Source organism: Chaetodon auriga, chromosome 2, assembly GCF_051107435.1.
Source record: "Chaetodon auriga isolate fChaAug3 chromosome 2, fChaAug3.hap1, whole genome shotgun sequence".
Classification (NCBI taxonomy): Eukaryota; Metazoa; Chordata; class Actinopteri; order Chaetodontiformes; family Chaetodontidae; genus Chaetodon; species Chaetodon auriga.
In genome coordinates this window covers 19,019,450-19,041,189 of record NC_135075.1, presented here as the reverse complement: position 1 = coordinate 19,041,189, position 21,740 = coordinate 19,019,450, and the positions used below count along the sequence as shown (strand labels likewise).

The 21,740-nt window shown below is 43.9% G+C and overlaps 1 protein-coding gene across 2 annotated transcripts in view; it reads left to right on the top strand.

Moving 5' to 3' along the window:
• Positions 1-19,625, top strand: part of foxj3 (forkhead box J3) — a 71,616-nt gene extending 51,991 nt beyond the window's left edge. The window contains exons 4-12 of one of the 2 annotated variants that reach the window (XM_076760693.1): positions 2,799-2,882; positions 4,432-4,533; positions 8,524-8,652; positions 10,874-11,048; positions 13,086-13,571; positions 14,179-14,280; positions 14,842-15,033; positions 16,532-16,630; positions 16,730-19,625. In XM_076760693.1, coding sequence (XP_076616808.1) covers positions 2,799-2,882; positions 4,432-4,533; positions 8,524-8,652; positions 10,874-11,048; positions 13,086-13,571; positions 14,179-14,280; positions 14,842-15,033; positions 16,532-16,630; positions 16,730-16,842 — 1,482 coding nt within the window. In that variant the 3' untranslated portion in view covers positions 16,843-19,625. Of the gene's footprint in view, positions 1-2,798; positions 2,883-4,431; positions 4,534-8,523; positions 8,653-10,873; positions 11,049-13,085; positions 13,572-14,178; positions 14,281-14,841; positions 15,034-16,531 lie in introns of both variants that reach the window. The other variant, XM_076760685.1, reaches the window with a different exon arrangement.
• The last annotated feature ends 2,115 nt before the right edge of the window (positions 19,626-21,740 follow it).

The window sequence follows — 21,740 nt, the reverse complement described above, 5'->3', positions numbered from 1 at the left end:
CATGGCATGCTCGTAATCTATTATGAACCTCCCACCCCCGCAGAATTGCATTTCAAATGTAAGGAGAGACTGGTTTCTTGGACCGGCACAGACCACAGATGTTGGTGAGGGGAAAAAAAAGTCAAAGACTGGTAGAGATGGGGCCATAACAGGGTAGAAGTCAGGTCATTTCCAGAATCTTCCGTCCCTGAAGTGTTAACTGAAGGTGCTGAACCTATGAAAAAGATCAGACCTCACTTGCTCTCTACTCAGCTCTGTCTCCCATTTTTCTTCTCTGTAAAAGTCTGTCATGTTAATTTGACATTTGAATCTCAGTAGGACCACCTACAGTTGCTTTTTCGGCCCGGTTTACCTCACAATCTGTAGCAACCTGATAAATAGTGTCCCCTGGTCCACTGAGTGGTTCATGAAGAAGGAGCCTATATTTAGTATGATGGCGTGCATAGGTCTAACCATATGTAGCCTAACCCAGATTTCATCCCGGCACTGTCAGAGCATACGCTACATATGCTTAGGGAACCGCACAAATAATTACACACACACACACACACACACGTACACACCGACACATGCATGAAGAGCTACGCCTAGCTGTGTAGAGGATGGGGACTGAATGCTAATTTCATGTTTTGCTGTAATCCTCTGATATTGACACTCCTGGGAGCTGCTCCACTAAATACAAAATAATCTATTGCTGTATGGATCCCATTCCAAATGCATGGCCAACGTGCTCGCATCCTTAATGTTTAATTTGGAATTTTCCTCACTCCCTTCCCCCCCGAAGACAACTTCAAAGAGGCGCTAGCCGCTCTTGATATGTTGCATCAATATTGTAATGTGGCAGGAATATGAGAACTGCTGGTTGGATGAGATAGGAGAGTCATGTCGCTCTCTGTCTGTCTCTCTCTCTCTCTGAGATGGTGTAAGAGATGACAGTTGGTATTGTACACACACATACACCCTGCCTACCTTGGAGGTAGAGATGCAGCATGCGAAGGCTTCCATTAATAATCTTTATTTTAATTGTTCTCGTGTCTCAGCCTGGAGTTTCAAAGATGACCAGTATGCTTGTAGTGTTTGTCCTTCCAATATTTACACACAAAAGGGGAACTAGATGACATAATTTATGTTGATGTATGAAAATGAGCTGCATCATTTATGGGAAGAGAGCACATCTGTTATCAGGATCCGTTTTTGTTTTTTGTTTTTTTTTTAAAGAAAATATTACAGCAGCCTTTGTTTTATGGCTGCAGAGAATATTGTGGCTTTGCTATGTTGTTGCCCAGACTCCACGGACACACTTCACTTGGCATTGCTACAGTATATTGCAGTATATTTGTGAATAATTTAATGACTCTTTATATGTTTTTCTTTTTTCCTGCTAACTCTCTTGGGGTGGGTGTAGGGAAATGCAGAAACTCCCCTCCCATGAGGGTTAACTTAATGTGTTCTCTCTCCTCCCCCCCCTAATTAAAAGGAGCACCACCAAGACTGGCTTTTGTCTCTGTGACTCCTAATTTTGAAACATCTGCATCTGTACCGCTGCAATTAACCCCTGCATCTGAACACGGAGATGGATCATATGTAGAGACACTTTTTTCTCTCACCTTTTTGCATACATTTTTCAGTGAAGCTTCTTGTAGAAAACATGCAGTGTGTAATGAGGTTTCTGCTGCATTTTACCATAGCCTACATCAATATGAGGTGTTTCTTCATCTTTGGTTGATTGTGCTGTGAATTATTCTTCCCTCTGAGGAAAATGTTAATTGACCCCGAAGCCTTGCACATATTAAAACTTATAATTTTAACCCCCTGACGAATATAGGCCAACCTTGGCTTTTCATTTTAACAATTGCGGCAGTGGTGTGTGAGCTGTGAAAATAACAAATTTGCTGGCTTTAACAAGAGCAGGCCATTGTGCATGCAGCAGTTATTGTATAGATACTTGAGATACAGCTTGTTCCATGGCCTCTCCTGTTGTTCAGAGAATTTCTTATGGAAATAACAATTATTCTCTCTGCTAAGGAAGTAATTTTAAAGGTCCTGATCTCACTTTCTCTTGACAATTGAGATTTTATCAGGGGCCATATGAAATATTAAAAATAAATTCAGAACTTGCAGGGCCTTAGGGTAAAAATCTGTACTGTAAGCTGCTTTCCTGTTGTTTCGAGGAGGAACACCATTGAAAAATAAATTAAATGGGGCCGAATGCAAAGATAAATAATGCAGCCTGGTTGTGGAATTGCTTGCTGCAGCCCCAGAGCCAGCCCCAACTGTTCTCTCCTTGATTAGCCTCGCTCAGACCTTAGAAGAAAGCAACACGGCAGGGCTAGCGCTGCCTCGATTCCTGCGCTGAGACTGTGAAGCCTTCATCCTTGGCAACAGCGCTCTGACTCAGTACCTGAGGCTGAGGAAGTACAGCTTCAGGAAAGGCTTAGCATTTCACCACCACCAGCTGCCCTCACCAGCCTCTCATTGAGGAGCAGCCGCAGAGGAGGAAAAGCCAAGCCTTTCTTACTAACAAAGCCCACCCACACGCCGCACAAACTCACAGCTATCAACTCAAATAAAGGCTCGGGCTGATAGGACAGACTTTAGCAGAGCAGATGAGACCTCCCGATTTTTAAATAGTGTTGTTCCAAAGCGGGTAAGTCGCAGTGCCAAAGAAACATCTGATGCTCGTGTCCTGTCATGTCAGAAGGGAAATGTCTCAGTCCTGTGTGAACAACCGTGGGATGTCACATGAAAAAGTGATCTGTTGTGTTTTATCAGCTCACAGGTCTTTCTTCTGTCTGCAGGGCTCTTACTGGGCCATCGACACCAACCCAAAGGAGGACGCCTTGCCTACACGGCCAAAGAAGAGGCCGAGGTCTGGAGAGCGGGTGAGTGTGATGAGAGAAAACACTTTCTGCATATGCTGGTCCTCTGCTAAAGCTTCTGTCTCCATCTCTACTTGGTTCAGGATTCATCTGCGCCTCAGAGTCTCTGCTTCTGCCTCAGTTTTCTTTTCCGTTAACCCTGCTTCCTCTCCCACTCTTTCTCTATCACACGTAAAGACACACAGATTCACACACACACACACACACACACACACACACACACACACACAGACTCAGTAGGAGTTCATATCCAGACTTTATGTAACTGCCTCTCCATGCTGCTTCGCTAGCCTGTCATGAAGCGGGGTCCTTATTAATAAACTATGCCCCAGGCAGCCATTACATACATTACATTCTGCACTCACTTTTTTTAACAAACATCAATTAATGCAGAGCTGTGCGCGCCGGCTATTCTGAGCGGGAGCTTTTGTCTTTAATTATGGATGAGTTTTGTCCAGCGTTACGTACAGCTGTAGAGGTTTTAGTGAGCTGCTCAGATTGACCTGGCCCTGGGGCATCTCAACGCAGCGGTCTCTTGTCTCCTCGTTCCCCACAACGTGGCTGACCAGAGGCTACGAGGAGAGGAGGATTCTGTTAGGCTGGCGAGGCAGACTCATGTGCACACGCTAACACATGCCATTGTCTCTACCACACACGTACACACACACACGTACACACACACACATTACATGAAACTTAACATGCTGTTAATGTAGGCGCCCTGCAGCATTGAAATACTATCACATTCATTCAACAAACTGCATCTCTTTGCTGGTGTGAGATTTTATTTACAGCAAATGGAGAAGGTACAGGAAAAGTACATTGTTTTTAATATGCAGCGCTGCCAACAGTTTCAAGTAAAGCATTCCTGATGCAGTTCTGTTCATTTGAGCATGACACAAAAGAACGCACCAAGTGAGGAGTGTGTTTCTGTAGGACACATGCGCTGTGTTCACCCTGCCCCCCCACCCCAGACACTGTCTGCCTACAAGGCATTCCATTAAGAGTCTCAGACATTGAAATTGAGAGTTTGTGAAATCTCATTTATGTTTATCATGAATTAAAAATGGTATTGTTGGCAGCCAATCCTCTTACAGTAAGCAGTTTTGGGAGACAGGCATGGCAGAGTTATCTCTCACAACAGTGTGTCTATACAGCAAGATGTGTGTGTGTGTGTGTGTGTGTGTGTGTGTGTGTGTGTGTGTGTGTGTGTGTGTGTGTGTGTGTTTGGGTGGGAGGTGATGGTGGGGATGGGGGCTGCCTCCATCTTCTCAGAAAGCACAGTTCAAATGTGACCTAAATAAAGGTGTTGCTCTGTCATATGACAACAGTTCTGCTTTATTTATTTATTTTGTTTTGGGGGTTTTTTTTGGGAGGGGGGGGGGGGTATCTTGCTGATGGATATGTATCTGGTCTGAGCAGAAGATTTGTCACAAACATAATACAGGTCTTGCTACCTGCAGTGGGATTTCATGTATTTAATAATTGGATGGTGTTGAATTTTTATTTATTTTTTTTGTCTGCCTCCACACCCCGCCCCCAACCCCCACAGGCTTCTACGCCGTACAGCCTGGAGTCGGAGTCTTTGGGGATGGAGTGTATGATCTCTGGAAGTGCCTCTCCAACGCTGGCAATCAACACTGTGACTAACAAGGTACTACAACCAGCCATCCAGCCTCCAGCTCCAACACACACCTGGCTACACGGCTGCACCCTGACCCCACCCACTTCTCCAACCACCTACAGCACTATTCCCCACAGAGAGAGGAGCACTCTAGTGGAGGGGAGATACAAACACACACACACACACACACATACACACAAAAGCACATGCTCATATGCCTAAAGCTTCTCTGCAATGCAACCCACACCAAAATACACAACTATCTGCACTGCAGCACCTTTTTCCTCTACAACAACAACAGGCAGCAGGCTCTTGTTATCTTCAGCATGGAAATACGACGCTCACACTGATACTTAGCACTTTGCAACCTGATAGACCTTATGCAGACCCGTGTAGACTTGTAATAGGATACCCCACACGCTGCATGGGGTTTCTGTATTCGCACCTGTAGTGGAGGTTGACGCGCATGGTCGTGTTTCTCAGTCTGTGACCACATTATGCGAGGTACCACTCCTGCTGCTGGTTCTGTTTGCTCTCTGCAGCTTAAAAAAAAAAAAAATATATGTATATATACACACACACACACACACACACACACACACACACATATATATATATACATTATACGTGTAAAAGCTCGGAAACACTTGTACATCACAGAGCAAAGCTACAGGGACTGCTAGCTGTTAGCTGTGAGTGTGCCGCTCACCCTGAAATTTAAATAGGCTTTTTAACCTTAAGCTCTCATCCACTGAGCCCAGTGGGGGCAGCTCTCAGGTGTACTTTTAAAAAGCCTGTAAGAGTGGCTTATTCATTTGCTGCAAGCATTTAAAAAAAAAAAAAATAAAAAAAAATAAAACTTTAACGTGAACAGGGGTTTTGCGAGGAAAGAGGAGTGTGTGTGTGTGTGTGTGTGTGTGTGTGTGTGTGTGTGTGTGTGTGTGTGTGTGTGTGTGTGTGTGTGTGTGTGTGTGTGTCTCTATTATGGGGGCTCCAAAGTCTGAGCATATGTCAATGTGTGGTCTAACTTGTGTGTACATGTATGTAGAGTATGTTACAGAGTGTTTCAGCTTGTTTTGACGAGCAGTCAGTGACGAGTAGCCAGGGGCTGCTTCTATGGAGAGCATGCAGTTCTCCACGTTGCTGTCGCAGACAGATTCACGGGCCTAAGTGTGGAGAAAGATGACCCCTTTTCCTCCATGATTGCTACAAACAAGCACTTGCCGCAGCACCGGTCTCTACCAGTAGTGACAGCATAATGAGGCCCTAATGTAAAGAGCTGACAGTTCAGAGTCTGGACTCCTGCCATCAAATACCTCCAGTCAAATAACTCAGAAGAGCAACAAGCAGAAAACGTAAAATCGGCACAAAACACAACTGCTGTGTGATTCCAAGAGCTGATGAAAAGAAGTTTTGATTTGTCTCTTTTTGTTCACTTGGCTGTGACAAAACCTGTTACGGTGGTGAAGTGAGCAGAAGACAAAGTGTAATAGCAACAGATCTGAGGCCCGAACTCCTCAGAGAGAGCTTGTTTCTCACTGTCTTACACTGTAAACACACGACAGGCCACGCCTCTTTCGGTGCAGTGTGCCAAGCCACAGGAATTCCCTCTCTCTGTTTTTCTCTCTCTCCCTTTCTATTCCAGTCTCTCTCCCTCATTCCCGCCTTCTCAGATAGACCAATGGGAGACGCTGGCAAGACAACTACTGAACCAGCAAGAATCTCTTTTCTCTCTCCTGTCGAACATTCCTCACAAGCCCCCCCCCCCTTTTTTTTTTTTTCTTGTGCCCTTCTCACACCAGACTCAGACACCCCCCCCCCAAAAGGTTGTGTTCTGAGGCAGCCCTAAACATTGGCGTGAATGTGACTCTGGCACTGAAGTGTGATGATGAAGGGAAAGAGGGGATTGTTGGAAGTGTGTTTGCTGATGAATAGTCAAGCCTTTTTTTTCCCTCCTCCCTCTCTCTCTCTCTCTCTCTCTCTCTCTCTCTCTCTCTCTTGCTCTCTCTCTCATCCCTTCCTTCTCTCTTCCTCTGCCTCTCTCTGTCTGTTCAATCCTGCATGCAGGGATTGTGCTGAACACTAGCTGGCATTGTTGGAGACACCTGGGCCAATCTTGCTTTGATTTCATAATCCGTGTCTCATGCTCCAGATTAGGCCCCCATGTAAAAGACACCTCTGGCTTTTTACTTAATTCACTGCTAAGAATAGAACTCTGACTCGCTTGCCTGCTAGCTAACACCGTACACAGTATTTACTGGGGAGTCGCTCCTGCCTGTATGAGCATGCCTGTCTGTGTGTTTGTGTGTGTGTGTGTGTGTGTTTTATCCTACCTTTGTGCACATCTGTAGCTGTAGACATGGGTGCGCTTGTGTGTGTCATATGTTTGTACATACTTATACGTATGTGGGTGAGATGTGACTGTGTGTTCGTCTGCAATGGTGTGTGCTTGAGTGGGCGTCTTCACTCATGGGACTCTGGGGTCTGCGTAAACCACAGAGCAGTGAGGTTTTAAAATCATCACACTTTATGGGTGAGTGGAGTAAAAATAGATTGCGGTGACAGACTTAAGGCTAAAAGGCTGTTTTATGACTTCATTACACATAACATTTATATTTCTGTGGCGTGCTGTTTTTGATTAGCATTGTAGGGCTGATTTTGTGGACGTGCTTAAGCCTTCAGTCTTAGCTGCTCATTGAGTTCCCCTTCACGCTAATGAACACTGGAGCCAAGCCCACACTGAGTGGAGGAAGGCTAGAGATGCCTAATGAGCTTCTCTTACTACCCCCCTATTCTCCTCTCCCTCAGCCTCACCCCTCTTCCTCGTACAGTGTTGCCTGGATTCAGCATTTGCACTATTTTTTGAAATCACAGTATTTCTAACTCGTACTACCAGCTCAGGAGCCAAGCTCCATATTAAAAGCTTAATATGATCGGACGGTCTCACTCTGCATGTGTGGGTCCTGGATTCATACCAGCATGTTAGTCAGCCAGCCAATCAGTCAGAGCAGAGAAGACAGTCAGAGCTGCCTGGGTTTCCTTGCCTCCTTGTGGCCTCTGTGGTAGCTCGCTGCGCCTCAGCAGAAAGACAAGAGGCTTCAGTCCACTGCTGCTGCTGAGAGGCAGGGTGCTGGGCAGGGCCGGGCCAGTCTGAATGCCTGAAGGCTGCTGCCACTGCCGTCTCATTGTGCTGAGCACAGAGCCCACTCTGTTCCACTCACAGTGATGAGCCGAAGCCACCATGCTGCACTCAGTCATGGACTGACACACACAAGCACATGCACAGCACCAATCTTAGAATGCCAGGCCGTCTTCCACTGCAACACCATAAGTGCGTTACTGCCATTCTTTTCTCACAATACAAAACTCAACACATGGGCTGTTCTCTGCGGGTATCATTAATTTCATTATCTGGATCGTTGTTCTTACTATTGTCTTAATTGTCTGACGGCGCACTTTATTTTGGAAGGGTGGGAGGACTAAACCTTGTTAGACGATAATTAAGATTGTCATCCTGAAGTGGTTCGGCTAGTTTTGCTGCTGTATTGAAAGGTCAGTGTCTCGGCTGCACTGAAATCCTTTGTTAGCTGTCCCAAACGGATTTGCGCTTGGTGAGCAGATGTGGCTGACATCGCCGGTAGTGTGACCTTTAGTGATGGGAATGTCTCTGCTGTCTCCAGACCCCTTTACACGTTCAGCTGGAACCCCTCAGTGACTGTGGTGGGTGTTCAGCAGCACCCTGCGTCTGCCACACACACACACGCTCAATAAAGAGAAAACAAAGTACTCTGCTATTATGACATGCCGTTGCATGCAGCACACACATGCTCAGGCTTTACATTTCCATTCTAAATTACATTGTTTAACTATAGACCCACATTACCTTTCATACCCATTATCTCGGAGGAATGCTGACAGGCTCTACCATCAGCAAGAGTGGAGAGGACATTAGTGTGTGTGTGCATACGTGCGTGTGAGTGTTTGTGAGAGAATAAGCTAATGTACATGTATGTGTTTCAGGTGGCGTTGTACAACACAGACCAGGAAGGGAGCGATAGTCCAAGAAGCAGCCTTAACAACAGCCTGTCTGATCAGAGTCTGGCCTCTGTCAATCTCAACAGTGTGGGCAGCGTGCACAGCTATACACCGGTAAGACCGCTCGTCACAGGGACACAACTCTACGCTGATGGGAGACATTCTGGAGGGTTTCACGTATGGAAAATTCTGGACGCTATCTGAAATTGATCTGTGGAAAACCTACCTGAACTCCACGCATGTAAATTAATTAGTGAAGGCGTTGATTGTGAACCCGGTTTGAGTCCAGCTGGTGACGTTTGTTGTACGTCGTTCACCATCTCCCTATCTCTTCATTTCTTGTTATCTCTCTACTGTACGCTATGTGAAAAATGCATATCAAGCCCCAAAAATAAATTCAATCTCCAGTCTGAAAATAGCACCTGATGATAAGCTCCAATCCATCACACGGATGGACCTGAACACACCCAAATATAAAAAGAGCACTGCCACAAGCAGCAGTACGAAGCGCCACTAATTAACGAACAGTTGAAAAAGAGGCGCGATAAATGTTATTTTTCTGTCTTGTGTCAAAAAGCACATTTCGCCTGCAATGATTATGATGCTCCATACAATCAGAGCTGATATCAGTTTACCTGGATCCATATTCGTATTGACAGACGGGCTACCAGACCCGTTTAGTTTGCACAGAATTTGGACCCCGTCCAACTTGGTCCCATGGTGAGTCTAGACACTTGGACTGTGTGGATCCGTAAAGAGTTCTGGTTCATTTGTTCGTATCGATCTGCATTATGCGCTGCTGGTACAAAGACAGAACAAATAAGGTCCTGCTGTAACATCTTGGTTAACTTTGCACAAACATACTGTGGTCTTGCTGTTCCTTAAAAGAGTGAATTGAGTGTAGGATGCTGATAATTCTAGCTGTCGATATTGCATGAAAGTCTCTTAGTTGGATATTTATAACAGGATATTTATATAAATGTGGTGTAATTGATGATTTGTTTTTGCACTGAGCGCTAAGGCCAAATGATAAATTCTCATTTTTTTTCACATTTTTCAAACTGTGGGGGAGCCGGAGTCACTAAATGAATGAAAATGAAACACTGCCAGACTTAGAAACTGTACTGTATCCCATATTTCATCTGATCAGAAAGCCCCAGGAGGCTTTCTTCAGAGGAGCTCAGCCGTAGACAGCAATAGACCGAGGTTCAGGGTGGACATGCGCTGGAGTACAACATCAGGAAGGGGGTTAAGGGAAACAGAGAAAAATGTGCACGCTCCTGGAAGCGAGACAAAGAGAAGCGCTTCTTCTGATGTCCTCCCACCAGAGATGCCCCCTCTTTGGTGTGGTCCTCCCGCATCCTCGAGTGCTCCCTGCTCCAGGCTCTGGGCATCGATCGGCTCAGCCTGATGGATGTGCTCTCTCTCTCACAGCCAAAGCAGCAGCTCACAGTAAACACTCTGGCTTTATTATCACCTATTCACTCTTACCCAAGCCAGACTGTGAGCCATGCACTTCAGCAGCCTGCCCACATAGAAGAGGAAGATGTTATGATCAAAAATTGGACGTGACCTCTCTTGTAATGCTAGCCCACAGTGGACACAGGTCAGGTCCTGCTTTGTGAAATAGGAATGGTTTTACATCGCTGCTCTCGCTGTGAAGAATCTTGTCGACAAACTCATTGCTGGAGGGGAACAATGCTTTCTGTCTCACACCCAGGGCCAGTGCATAACATTGACTGCCCACACAAATACATGGATAAAATGGTTGCTTATTTGTACAAGGTATTGCTATTGATTTTGTTTTAAATACATTTTGCTTGGCCACCTGAGTATTGGGTTCGTGTCCATTCAGGTTGGTCTCTTAATGTTATGTCAGCCAAGGCGGCAAGCACTGACCCAGATTGGTGCAGTTTGTGTAATTGTTCTTTACATGTTGTGACAACTCTGCAGACAGAAACAACAATTTCACAGTGACGTCTCAGAAGAATCGAACCATCTGTGTTTATGACTGAGGTCGTGTTTGCTGCGCACATTCACATAAACCACCACTTGGTATTAAATGTTCTAGAGGATTTCTGTTTTCTGTTTTTGTGGCTGCATGGCGGGATATCTATGAAGAGTATGTATATTATTGATGTGCATGTTTGAACATTATAGTGCGTTCCTCTTAGCATCAATAGTCCCTGTAGTCTGTGGCGCAGATATAAATGTAGACAGTGTACTTTCACAAAATCTTTCAGGGATTAAACATTAAACATGATCTTGTTTTGCACTCAGTACTGCTCTTTGCTTTTGTGAATCTTTAGCTTTCTTTATCCCTTCATCTTTGCAGGTGACCAGTCACCCAGAGCCCGTGTCCCAATCTATGAGCCTCCAGCAGCCCCCCCAGTCCCAGTACAACATGCCAGACAGGGATAAGCAGCTCCTGTTCTCTGAATTTGAAGATCTCAGTGCCTCCTTCCGCAGCCTTTACAAGTCTGTTTTTGAGCAGTCCTTCAGCCAACAAGGTGAGTGGTCTCATGGGAGCATCAAGTGGGAACCTAATAGAGAGCCAAAGCTTAATTTATCAAGGAACAGGATGATTCTCCGAACGATTTTCCTAATGTGGATTTGTTCTTAGCAGCTGGGGCTATAGAGAGTCTTTAGGCACTAATTAGGTTCACTGAGAAGTGAACAGGTATTCAACAGGCTGACTACCCCATGGTGCAACTCTGCACTGTATTATAGAATTGTATTTTCATGGTCTTTTGCTGGAGCGATGTGGAAAAGGCCTCATTTCATATTCAAACACAGAGTCTGAGAGTTCATGTCTTAAATATTTCATTAGAGCCTGTAAAGAGATGTTATTGCATTTATTTAATGGTTAATTCAGAATTAATCCACCATCTTACATGAAAGTTTTCAGCACCTTGTCATGTTTGAAATGTTTTCTTATGTCGGCTGTGTTTCACCAGAGGAGTGGAAGCCCGAGTCCTCAGTAAATCTGTTGGATTTGAGGTTCATTTGTCATAATGATGGGGACTTTGTATGCTATAATAAATAGTGGTGGATAGAGCACAGCTTTCCAAAAGCCTGTGAGTCCCCGCAGAACAAAATGCATTTTTGCTTGTAATCTGATTGACTGATAAACAAAGAGCACTTGACAAGCGGGTTATGAGCAAAGTAGACTGAGCTTTCTGTGTATAACCTACTTTCACAAATCAAATGCATTTCATGCTAATGTTTTCAAAGAGTTCCTCTCCTTTAATCTATCATCTATGTTTCATTAGTTGAAAGTTGTTACCTTTTTTATGCGCATAAAAGTGAAATCTCTTAGTCAGACAAGCTCTGGCAATTAAAAAGCGTAAATAATCGAGCTAGAGGATTTCACACTCTGCCGCTGTAGACAGTGAGCTAATTCACTGGCTTTGATAATAGGTAATGAGCTCGCATTATTATTCTGGTGCCGCGTTAATTGCTTTCTGTATTTCCCTGGTTGGACAATGGGCTTTCTGTGCTGATAAGAGATGCACCTTTGTCACCCCTGCAGTGAGTGTTACGTGCCGATTGTGGAGGTGCAGGGTCAGAGTCAGCTCTAAAAGCACTCCAGTGAAATAGGTTTACTGTGCCAAAGCTGTGAAGGACAGGGCCTCTTAAGACCACTCCCTGCCACTCAGATGATTGCGGTTGGGTGTGCAGATGTTCATGCTCCAGTCATGTCTGTTGAAGAGCAGTGCAGCAGCACAATGAATTTGTCAAAGACAATCCAGAGCTGTGTAGCTGGAGAGGAGAGGCGACGGCAGCTCCGGCTCGTGAACCTCAGAGACACAACTAATGCTGAGTCATTCCCTGATACAACAAAATGGCAGCTGGTCTGTCTCAAGTGCAGAACTACTTAAACACGGGAGGCCCACATCCCATTATTGTAAGATGTTAAGATATAAGGCCCTAAGTGTCTGGTTTTACATGTGAAGACCCTGGCTCTCTTTTTGTTTAAGTTTGTATGTATTAGTGTAACTCACATCAGCGATCAACGATCTGAAGCCGTCTGACTGACGTGTGTGTTGGAATTAGTTGTCTCTTTTCACCAGCAAGGGATTCAGCTAAAGCTATTTTCATTATCAATTAATTTGTCAGTTATTTTTAGACCCTCTGACTCCCAGAGCTCAAAGTGATGTCTGTAAATTGCTGAGAAGCGAGAAAAAGCCAGTCTTGGAATTTTTGCCTGAGAAACGATTAATCAATCGACAGAAAATCAATGATCGAATTATCGTTTGAGCCATTTTTTAAGGAAAACTGCCAAGCCATTCTCTTGTTCCAGCGTTTCATACGAAACAAGATGTTTGAAGACGTCACCTTGGGCTCAGGGAAGACGTGATGGGCATGTTTCGTTATTTTACAGACAAAATTACGCATCGCTTAATTTGGAAAATAATCTGCAAATTAATTGATAATTAAAAGTGAGTTACTGCACTACTCAGAATTGTTGTTTGCAGAATTTTATGCCATTGACAGTTTGTCTCAGCATTGTTTCAAGCTTTGTGTTGGTGTGTTTTGTTTCCCAGGTCTGATGGGCATACCGTCAGATTCCTCCCAGCAGACCCACACCTCCTGCTCCTATCAGCACTCCCCCAGTGGCACCATTAGCACTCAGAACAGCCTGTCAAACAACCAACCCAACAGCCACCCCAACAGCCACTCCGCCAACAGCGGCCAGGTGCCCCTCTCCCACCCTGCCCAAGCCCACCCCGGCCACGGCTCGCCCCACGCACAGCACCTTCCGCAGCACGGCGGCCCCCACAACCAACACAACCAACACAGCCAACACACCCAGCATAGCCAACACAGTCAGCACGCCCAGCACGCTGCACACTCCCAGCACGGGCAGCACCCATCGCAGCACCCGTCCCACGGCCAGCACCCACAGCAACACACGCCACACCCCTCCCAACACACGCAGCACAGCCAGCACCCTTCTCAACACGGACAGCAGCATCAGAGCCTCTCCCACCAGCCCCATCCTACCCAGCAACAGATGGCCTGCAACACAGGTAAGACGCTCTGTCTGTCCTTGTCTTCCTTTGACCCAGCGCCGCCGCGTTGTTTTCTCTTCATCCCGTTTGTCACACAGACACGGCAACAAAAACAAATGTTTACAGCTGAATACGGCTTCGTATCAGTCCTGTTTTTTGTCATAAATCACTGAGAAATTGGTGTATGTGGTAAACATTAAATCATCATCTGATTTATTATCTGTGCTGTGGTGAGAACAAAGCAATGCTGCATCCAGCGACTTGTGCAGCTTTTACAGCGTCGTCTGGCTCCTCCTAGTGGCCACAGCGCAGTGCTGAAGCGTTTAAAAGCCTGATTAACTGTTTTATTTGGTGTTAGTTTGGCATTCATTTGGCACTAGAAGACTGCCTGCACAGCTAATAAAAGGTGACTCCAATGAAAATGCATCATCTGGCCAAATTACCCAACCCACAGTAAATAACAATTACTACAGCAATTATTGTGCAGTTGTCCATAACTGATGTAATTAGGTCTAAATCTGTTTTTGTCCCAGGAGTGAACTTGGTGTCGGAACCAAAATGACCCATATCCCTCAATTGTCTTATCCTATAATGTTACTGATCGTATCCTGTGTGTGTTTTGCAGGTTTACTGTCTGACTGGTACCCAAATCTGGATGCACTGAAAGAAAGCTGTCGTATTGCTAGCAGCTATAACTGGGCTGATGTCGACCTTTCACCTTTCCAAGGTGCAGTTTGAACACAACAGATAGAGCTTATTGCATGTACTGGACACGTGTTAAACAAATGACAGTTCTGGAGCGTTTTTCCTTTATTTTTTTGAAGATTGAAATTTTTCTGGATTGCAGAAGACACAAACATTGAAAGCCAGGAGCTGATAGTACAGTACTGCCCCAGCTTTTGATTGAGTGCTGAAGTGTTGACACTGTGGAGTTGATTATGAGTTTAATTAAACTGAGCTCCTCAATTAAATAGCACTGCCTTCAAGTTTAATTACCAAAACACTGAGCTCAGCAGGTCAGTTTATCCAATTACAGTCTAGGATTGCAAGGTAGGATGTTTTTTAAATATCACCCACTGAAGGTTACTGACATAATGAATACATATTGCAACCAAAGTTTTTGCTTCGTGTTTGGAAATTAGTTACTCATTTACTAAATTTATATTCTTTGGACATTCGGCTGGTGGGGTTTCGTGCATTTCATTGTCACAAAGGCACTTTAGCAGAGACAGATACTATCGCTCGCTCAGGTCGTTCTGTCTGTAAATTTGTGTTTTATGTTTCTAAGGATTAAGAGAGAGTATGAGACAAGCGGAGTTGAACAATTGGTCCCTGGAACCCACCCAGATTGCAGACCTCTGCTCATCCATCAACCAGTTTTTTGCCCGAACCGGTGTAATCCAGCCACAAGGGGCAGTGCAGCCTCCTGTTTGTCATGGCTCCATGCACCCCAACAAACCCAGCCAGCACATCAACACAGGTGAAGCACCCGCTTTTTAACCCTACGACCTATTTTTTGTCACGGTTTGATTGAATTTGTGTAGCTGTGGAGAGTAGCCTTTGTTTTGGCACGAGGGCGGATTCTGGGCTCATTCCTAGTTCCAGTAAGGTTGTTTTTAAAGTGATATTTATACCATAGAGGTTGCAGCTGTGTGTTTCTGATGGGAGAGAGATAATGTACATCATGCACCCTCAGAGATTTAAGCATTTACACGTGGACGCTGTCGCCCTGTTATCTGGTTTAGTTTTCTGGGAAAGAACGTGTAATTGAACAGTGTGTACAAAATAAGTGCAGTGTCAGTACAGCTATGAGGTCTGTGTGACTGTCTATCGTGTGTGTGTCAAGGTTCAGGTTATTGTATTTGTACCCGTAAGTAGATTTGGTCTGCAGTAGAAGACAAGGCCTCCATTTTGACACACATTTTACAAAAAACAGACAGTAGACAAACAGAATAAATGTACTCAAGGCTCCAATAGTCAGGACTTAAAGACAGAAAAGTGTGAATAAAAGTAGACGCGCCAGTAAATAACCACTAGAATAAATAAGCTAAAATGTAAGTAAAGGAAAAAAACCTAGATAAATAAACATTGCTTTGACAGCACCTCTGCCGTCTTGCTATGACTTGTTCACCATGATGACTGCTGGAACAAAGTTATTTTATACCACTTTGGGACGATAAACCTCAGTCCGGAAGGAAGAAGCTGAAATTCACTGTGCAAATGGTGGGAGTCGTCGTTTTTAAATCGAGCTGGTTATCCGCTGTAACTGCGTGGTGCACAGGGACGCTGGGTTTAGATGTGACTCACCAATCAGCCTACCAGACTGTTTGAAAATTTGATTCAGAGATTTTCTCCTCTTTAAAGATAGATTTCCAAACCAGGACACTAAAGAGAAACATAAGATGGAGTCATAATAAGCACGATAGAATCCAGCGCGGTCAAGGTCAGTCTGTAAGAATTCATACATAAGCCTGTTGTCTGGTGAGGTTATCTCGTTCACATTCCCCTCTGTCTGAAAGTGCAAATAGTCTTGATCCCTTTTGCACACTCTGAGCTCTACTCCCTCTTTATGCCAATGATTCCCAAATTTTTCGGCTTGTGACCCCTAAAGCTGAAACAACCCCTCGTTACCGGCTGCACGTGCCTACTAGTTGTGACAAGTTGAAACACACAGTGATTTCTTATCCTTGATCGATTTGCATAATTTTTAGACGCCAGAAGAGATAAAATTATTCAGTAATTGAAAAGGAAAAAAACAACAAAAGATCAGAGGAATGTCTGGAAAGAGTAAACACCATTTTGTTAAGCAGAATTTTTCCTCTTCCCCAAACCTGGTGAGTGTCCCCTAATGTGACGCAGCTCGTCCTCTTACTCTTACTACGATGTTTTGTTCATGCTTTACTTGAATTGGACCTGAGTTGCATTGCCTGACTTAACTAAGCCCGAAAAATAAAGTTTTGTTCTGCTCCTCTCATCAGGAAATCTCTACATGGACTCCAGACAGAGCATGTCCATGATGGGTCCTCCAGGATACCCCCACATGCCCCCTATGAGCAGCACAGGACCCACAATGACAGGTGACCTGAAGCCACAGAGAGGAACAGCCGCTGTGAAACCTTCTATTAGCTGTTTATTGATGAATCTGACTCCTCCGTCTCCCTGCCCTCTCTCTGCAGGACACCATGCACAGATGAACCAGCAGCACATGATACCTGCCAGAAACTTCCAGATGCATCGCATGCCAGCTGATGACATCCAGGATGACTTTGATTGGGACTCCATTGTCTAGCCCGTAGACCTCCTTTTGCAAACAAAAGGGAGCGAGGAGAGGAGGTGGAAGCCAGAGGAAGCCAGGCTGAGCTGAAAGGCCGCAGGAGGAGGAGGAGGAGGAGGAGGAGGAGGAGGCCGCTGTGGGCGGGATGCAGAAGAACATTTGACACGCTTTGGAGAAAGACAGACTTCAGAGTCCTGACATTTTTACAAAAGCAAAACATAACTAGAAAATGTTACTTTGAAGACAATCATATTTAGTCGGACATGTTAAAGCGATTGCTTATGTACTTGTCTAAAGACAAGTAGACCACATTCACGTCTAAACCACATGCTCCTCAGCTCCTCAGCCAGCCCTCCCCCCGTCCCTAGCCAGCAGCCTTCCAAAGTCCGAACCCCTCTCCCCCCGACCCCCTGCTCCGTAACTGTTATGTGATTTGAGCGACGTGTTCAGCTTGTAATTCTTCTCGTGTTGACATTGGCCTCAGCTGCCTCTTGGATGAGTTTACGTCTCATCTATCTATCATCTATCTCTCTAAAAAAAAAAAATTATTTTCTTTTGTTTTTGTTTTTAAGAAACACAGGCCGTCTCTGTGAGTAATGTGATGGTGCTCGTTGGTCACTTTTGGGAGAAAGTGGGCCCCACGTCGTCCGAGCTGGTGGTAAAGTTAGGTTTACAATAAGTGAGGAACAGGGTGTTAAACTTTTAAGCAGGCTTGATACTCGAGAGAAAGTGAGAGAGAGATCACAGAATGTACCGTGATCTGTTTTCATAGCCAACCAACGTGATCAGGCTCACTGCAACAGACCAATAATGGGAGTACAGCAACGTTTTTTTTTTCTTCTTCTTAGTTCTCCGTCTCAAGCACTTCAAGATGAGTGATGACGATGAGTGTGAGAGGAAGGTGAAAGCAGGGAAGTCGGACATTTTTTGTCTTTTTAAATTCAGTTCAACCCAAAGTAACTTGAGGTTTAGGTTCTCTGTGTGCATCGTGTCGGTCAATCATCGCTTTACCAATCAGAAGCTGTTCTGACATTAAATACAAACATATTCACATTTCAAGGTTGTTTTAATGGTACAGTTCATCAGTTTTCGATGAGTCGCCTATTGATCATTAAACAAGTCATCATCATTCAGAATGATATTGGTCATAGCAGTATAATTGGCTCGCCTGAGCTTATCGCCAGTGTGTCGGTCGTGGCGTTAATGTCAGCCAATACATAAGTCGCAATAAATTGCAGTCAATGATAATGGATTTATTGATTTTGAAAGTTGATTTTCAAACTTTTAAGTGTCCCACTCAGCATTGTGGTCACATTTCTTTAAAAAACTACTGTAGAGAAACTTAATACATATACATATATATTGAATACATATATCATTATCTGATCGATGTCAGCGTTCAAATATTGATATTTGTATCTGCCTCAGTAATCCAGTATCAGTTGGTCTCTGCTTTGCAAGCAAGTTTTTGTTTAAATGAACTGCTCAAGTCAGTGGGGTTTGGTCTTATTAAAGATATACTCCAGCATTTTGGGAAATATGCTCATTTGGTGTTTTGTCCAGAGTTCAATAAAGATATTGTACCTTAAATACAGTATGAAGCCGCAGGCAGGATATGATTAGCTTAGCTTAGCTTAGCTTAGTGCACAGACTGGAAACACAGAAACAGCTGGCCTGACTCTGTCTAAATGTAACAAAATCTGCCCACCAGCACCTCTAAAGCTCACTAATTACCACAATACATCTCACTTGTTTAAACCATAAAATAACTGAAGTGTCTAAGTGATAATTTGTGGTATTATGCAGGATTATGTGTTCCTGGAGATACAACGTGCCAATTAGTGAGCTTTTGAGGTGCTGGTAGGCTGATTTTATTACATTTAGACATAGTCAGGCTAGCGTTTTCCCTCCATTTGCAGCCTTTGTGCTAAGCTATGCTAATTGTGTGCTGGAGGTGGCTTCCTATTTACTGTACAGACTCCACTTAAAATTGTATACAAACCGTATTAAAATAAGGTAAACTGGTGACAGTAAGAAGTTTGTTTGCAGTGTTGAGAGTTATGGTCTCAAGTTTCACTGACTGGAAACATTGCTAATAGACTTAATAAAATAAATAAAAAAGCTTGAAGCAGGCTCTCATACTCGCTTCCCAAAGAGAAAGAAATAGTTGTGAAAGCTTCTTAGATACCTGAATGCTTTGATTGATTAATGATCAGTAGGATTTTCATTAGATGTTGAACTTTCCATTTGAAAATCGCAACAAAGGATGAGCCTCACTGTGTCTTCGATTGTCCAGATTCATGCCTTTTTCCACCTGTTGTGCGTCAAAGTGAGTTTTTGATGCTACACTCAGTGTTTATTGTCACTTCTGGCGTTTAAATTGTGGAGCTGTTCTTCATTTTTAACTGCCCAATGTTGTGATGGTTCAATAGTGGAAGAATTTGCTATTGTACAATTATAACAACATGACAAATGTGACTCATGATACAGTACATACAGTGTGTGTGTGTGCATGCAAGTGTTGGTTGAACGTGTGTGTGTGTGTGTGCGCGCGCGCTTTGGTTTTATTGTAATTTTAGGGCTATGATTGATTGCTGCAATCATCTCTACGCTATCTGTAAGCACAAAAGCAGATGCACACAGTGATGGAAGACGAGATTTGAGACATGCATTTATTGTGAGAAGGGTTTCTCAAGCACAGAAAAGGGAGATCAGCGGTTCTGGAAACCTGTCCTCTGTGTCCTGTAACAAGTTGCTCCTCAGTCAGACAGGCGCTGAACTTTAGAGACACTATGTTAAAAAAAAAAAAAAAAAAAAGGAAAAAAAAAAAAAGCCCTTTGCACACTTACAGATTTGATCGATTGTAACCGTTTTCAAGATGCGAAGCACCTCCTGGATCTCAAACGCTAGTCACTCGCATACTCATCCTGTCATTCACTCACAGTTAGGCTCTCTGAACCCGAGAGGCAAGTATGAGGCGTTGTCCACAGCTGACAATTATCAGGATTATTTCTCCTCTGCAATACTGCTGAACTGTGTACGGTGCTTTGCATCTTTGACGCTGTGTGTCCTCGCTAGAAGGGATCGTGCAGCATGTTGGGAAATTTGCTTTCATGCCAAAAAAAGATTGAACTACTCATGACTGTACAGTTAATATGAAACTACGTCCAGCCTGGCTCTGTCCAAAGGTAACAAAATCTGCCTGGAAGCACCGCTTCAAAAACAACACTGTTGATGTTTATGGGGGTTATGTGCCGGATTGTTTCTTGGCTGTTCGCAGTCACTGTCTGAAGAAATGTGTTTATTATTGCGCTTTAGAGATGCTGGTAGGTGGGTTTTGTTACCATTGGACAGAGCCAGGCTTGGTTTCCAGTCTTTGTGCGTACCTTGCAGACAAGAGGCGTTATTGATCTGATCAAACTCTCAGCAAGAAAGCAAACAAGTGCTTTTCCCAAAGTGTCAAACTGCTCCTTGGAGGTACTTTAGCATGGAGGGACTCCAGTGGTCGCCGTAGTTTTGATTTCATATTTGGATGACAATCATGGATTCTTTTTTATGATATTGCATAATATCTTTGTTATGGTGAGAAAAGGCACTTTCAAGTCTCACACAGTGGTTTCATTGGATTTAATAGACCCATATGTTTCTACATTTGAACACATCGAAGGCTATTTGAAACAAGAACCAGCCCGGTTTTATACTGTAGATCTTCTGTCAAACTGTTCGCAGCTGTGCAGATGAAGTCAACTTCTCCTCTTTCAACTGATGATACTGCCATTCATTTTGATATTTTCAGCTGATAGCTTTGTGTTTTCTTTTCCTGCCAATCACACCTGTCCACTCCTGCTTCTCTGTGCAATGTTTTGTCTGTCTTTGTGTATCAAACGGCGGCTCTGTGTGGAGGATCGCCTTGCCTGTGGAATCTCGACTATGAGTTTTTAAAGTTGTGTTCGACTGCCAGAATTTCTTAATCAGTGCTAAGACCGAGTGCTTAGTCAGTTGAGTGACCCAAATCAGGACTCTTTTAGGTGAGAGTGGGCCAAAGGACTGCAGCTGAACACAGCAGAGAAAAAGAGCATCAGTGTGTATTCGTTAGGACTCAATGGACCTACAGCGGAGAACATCCTGCGAGTCCTTGGTTGGCGTGAAGGTGACGTGTGTTTCAGATCTTCCAGGTGAAGACCGTGAACACACAAGCTACTATTTGAGCACAGCAGCCCACGGGGAAACAAAAGATATGAGCTAACGGATGTGGCTAAAAGGGAAAAAGGTGAAGACAATGACTGGATCACAATCACAATTTTACATCATGTCTGTATGTGTGTGTGTGTGTGTGTGAGAGTGTGAGTGTGAGCGCGCGCATGTGTGTATTTGTGTGTTTGCTCGTGTGAGTTTAATTTCTTTTTTTTCTTTTTTTTTTTTTTTCAAAAGACGATGTAAGTTTTTAAATTCCGCTGGACATGTACCTGCCAGAGAGATTACTATTAGTGGTTAAAAAGATGAAAAGATTAAAAAAAAAAAAAAAAAAAAAAAGCCTTGTTACAGTGTGGGAGAGAACTGCCAACAAGTACTGCTGATTGGGGCCTATTTTATTCAGTGCTGGTGTGTTGTTGTGCTTGTACATATATGTCTTTTCAATCATCCCTTTTTTCCTCTTGGGGGTGGGGTATCAAGGCAGGGGGTGGGTCTTATTCACAAAAGAGAGGAGGTAAAGGAATAGAGTATTTTGTTATTGTCCAATCAGAGGGTGACAGTATGTATATATCTATATTGTATATATGTGATGAAATGCGTTGGCTTTTTGTGTGACACTACCTTTTACCTGTACTATGGTTCTACATTCAGTGTTTCAGTGTTGATAATATATATTTGGTTTGTGTTTTATTTTTATTTTTTGTTTGTTTTTTTGTTTG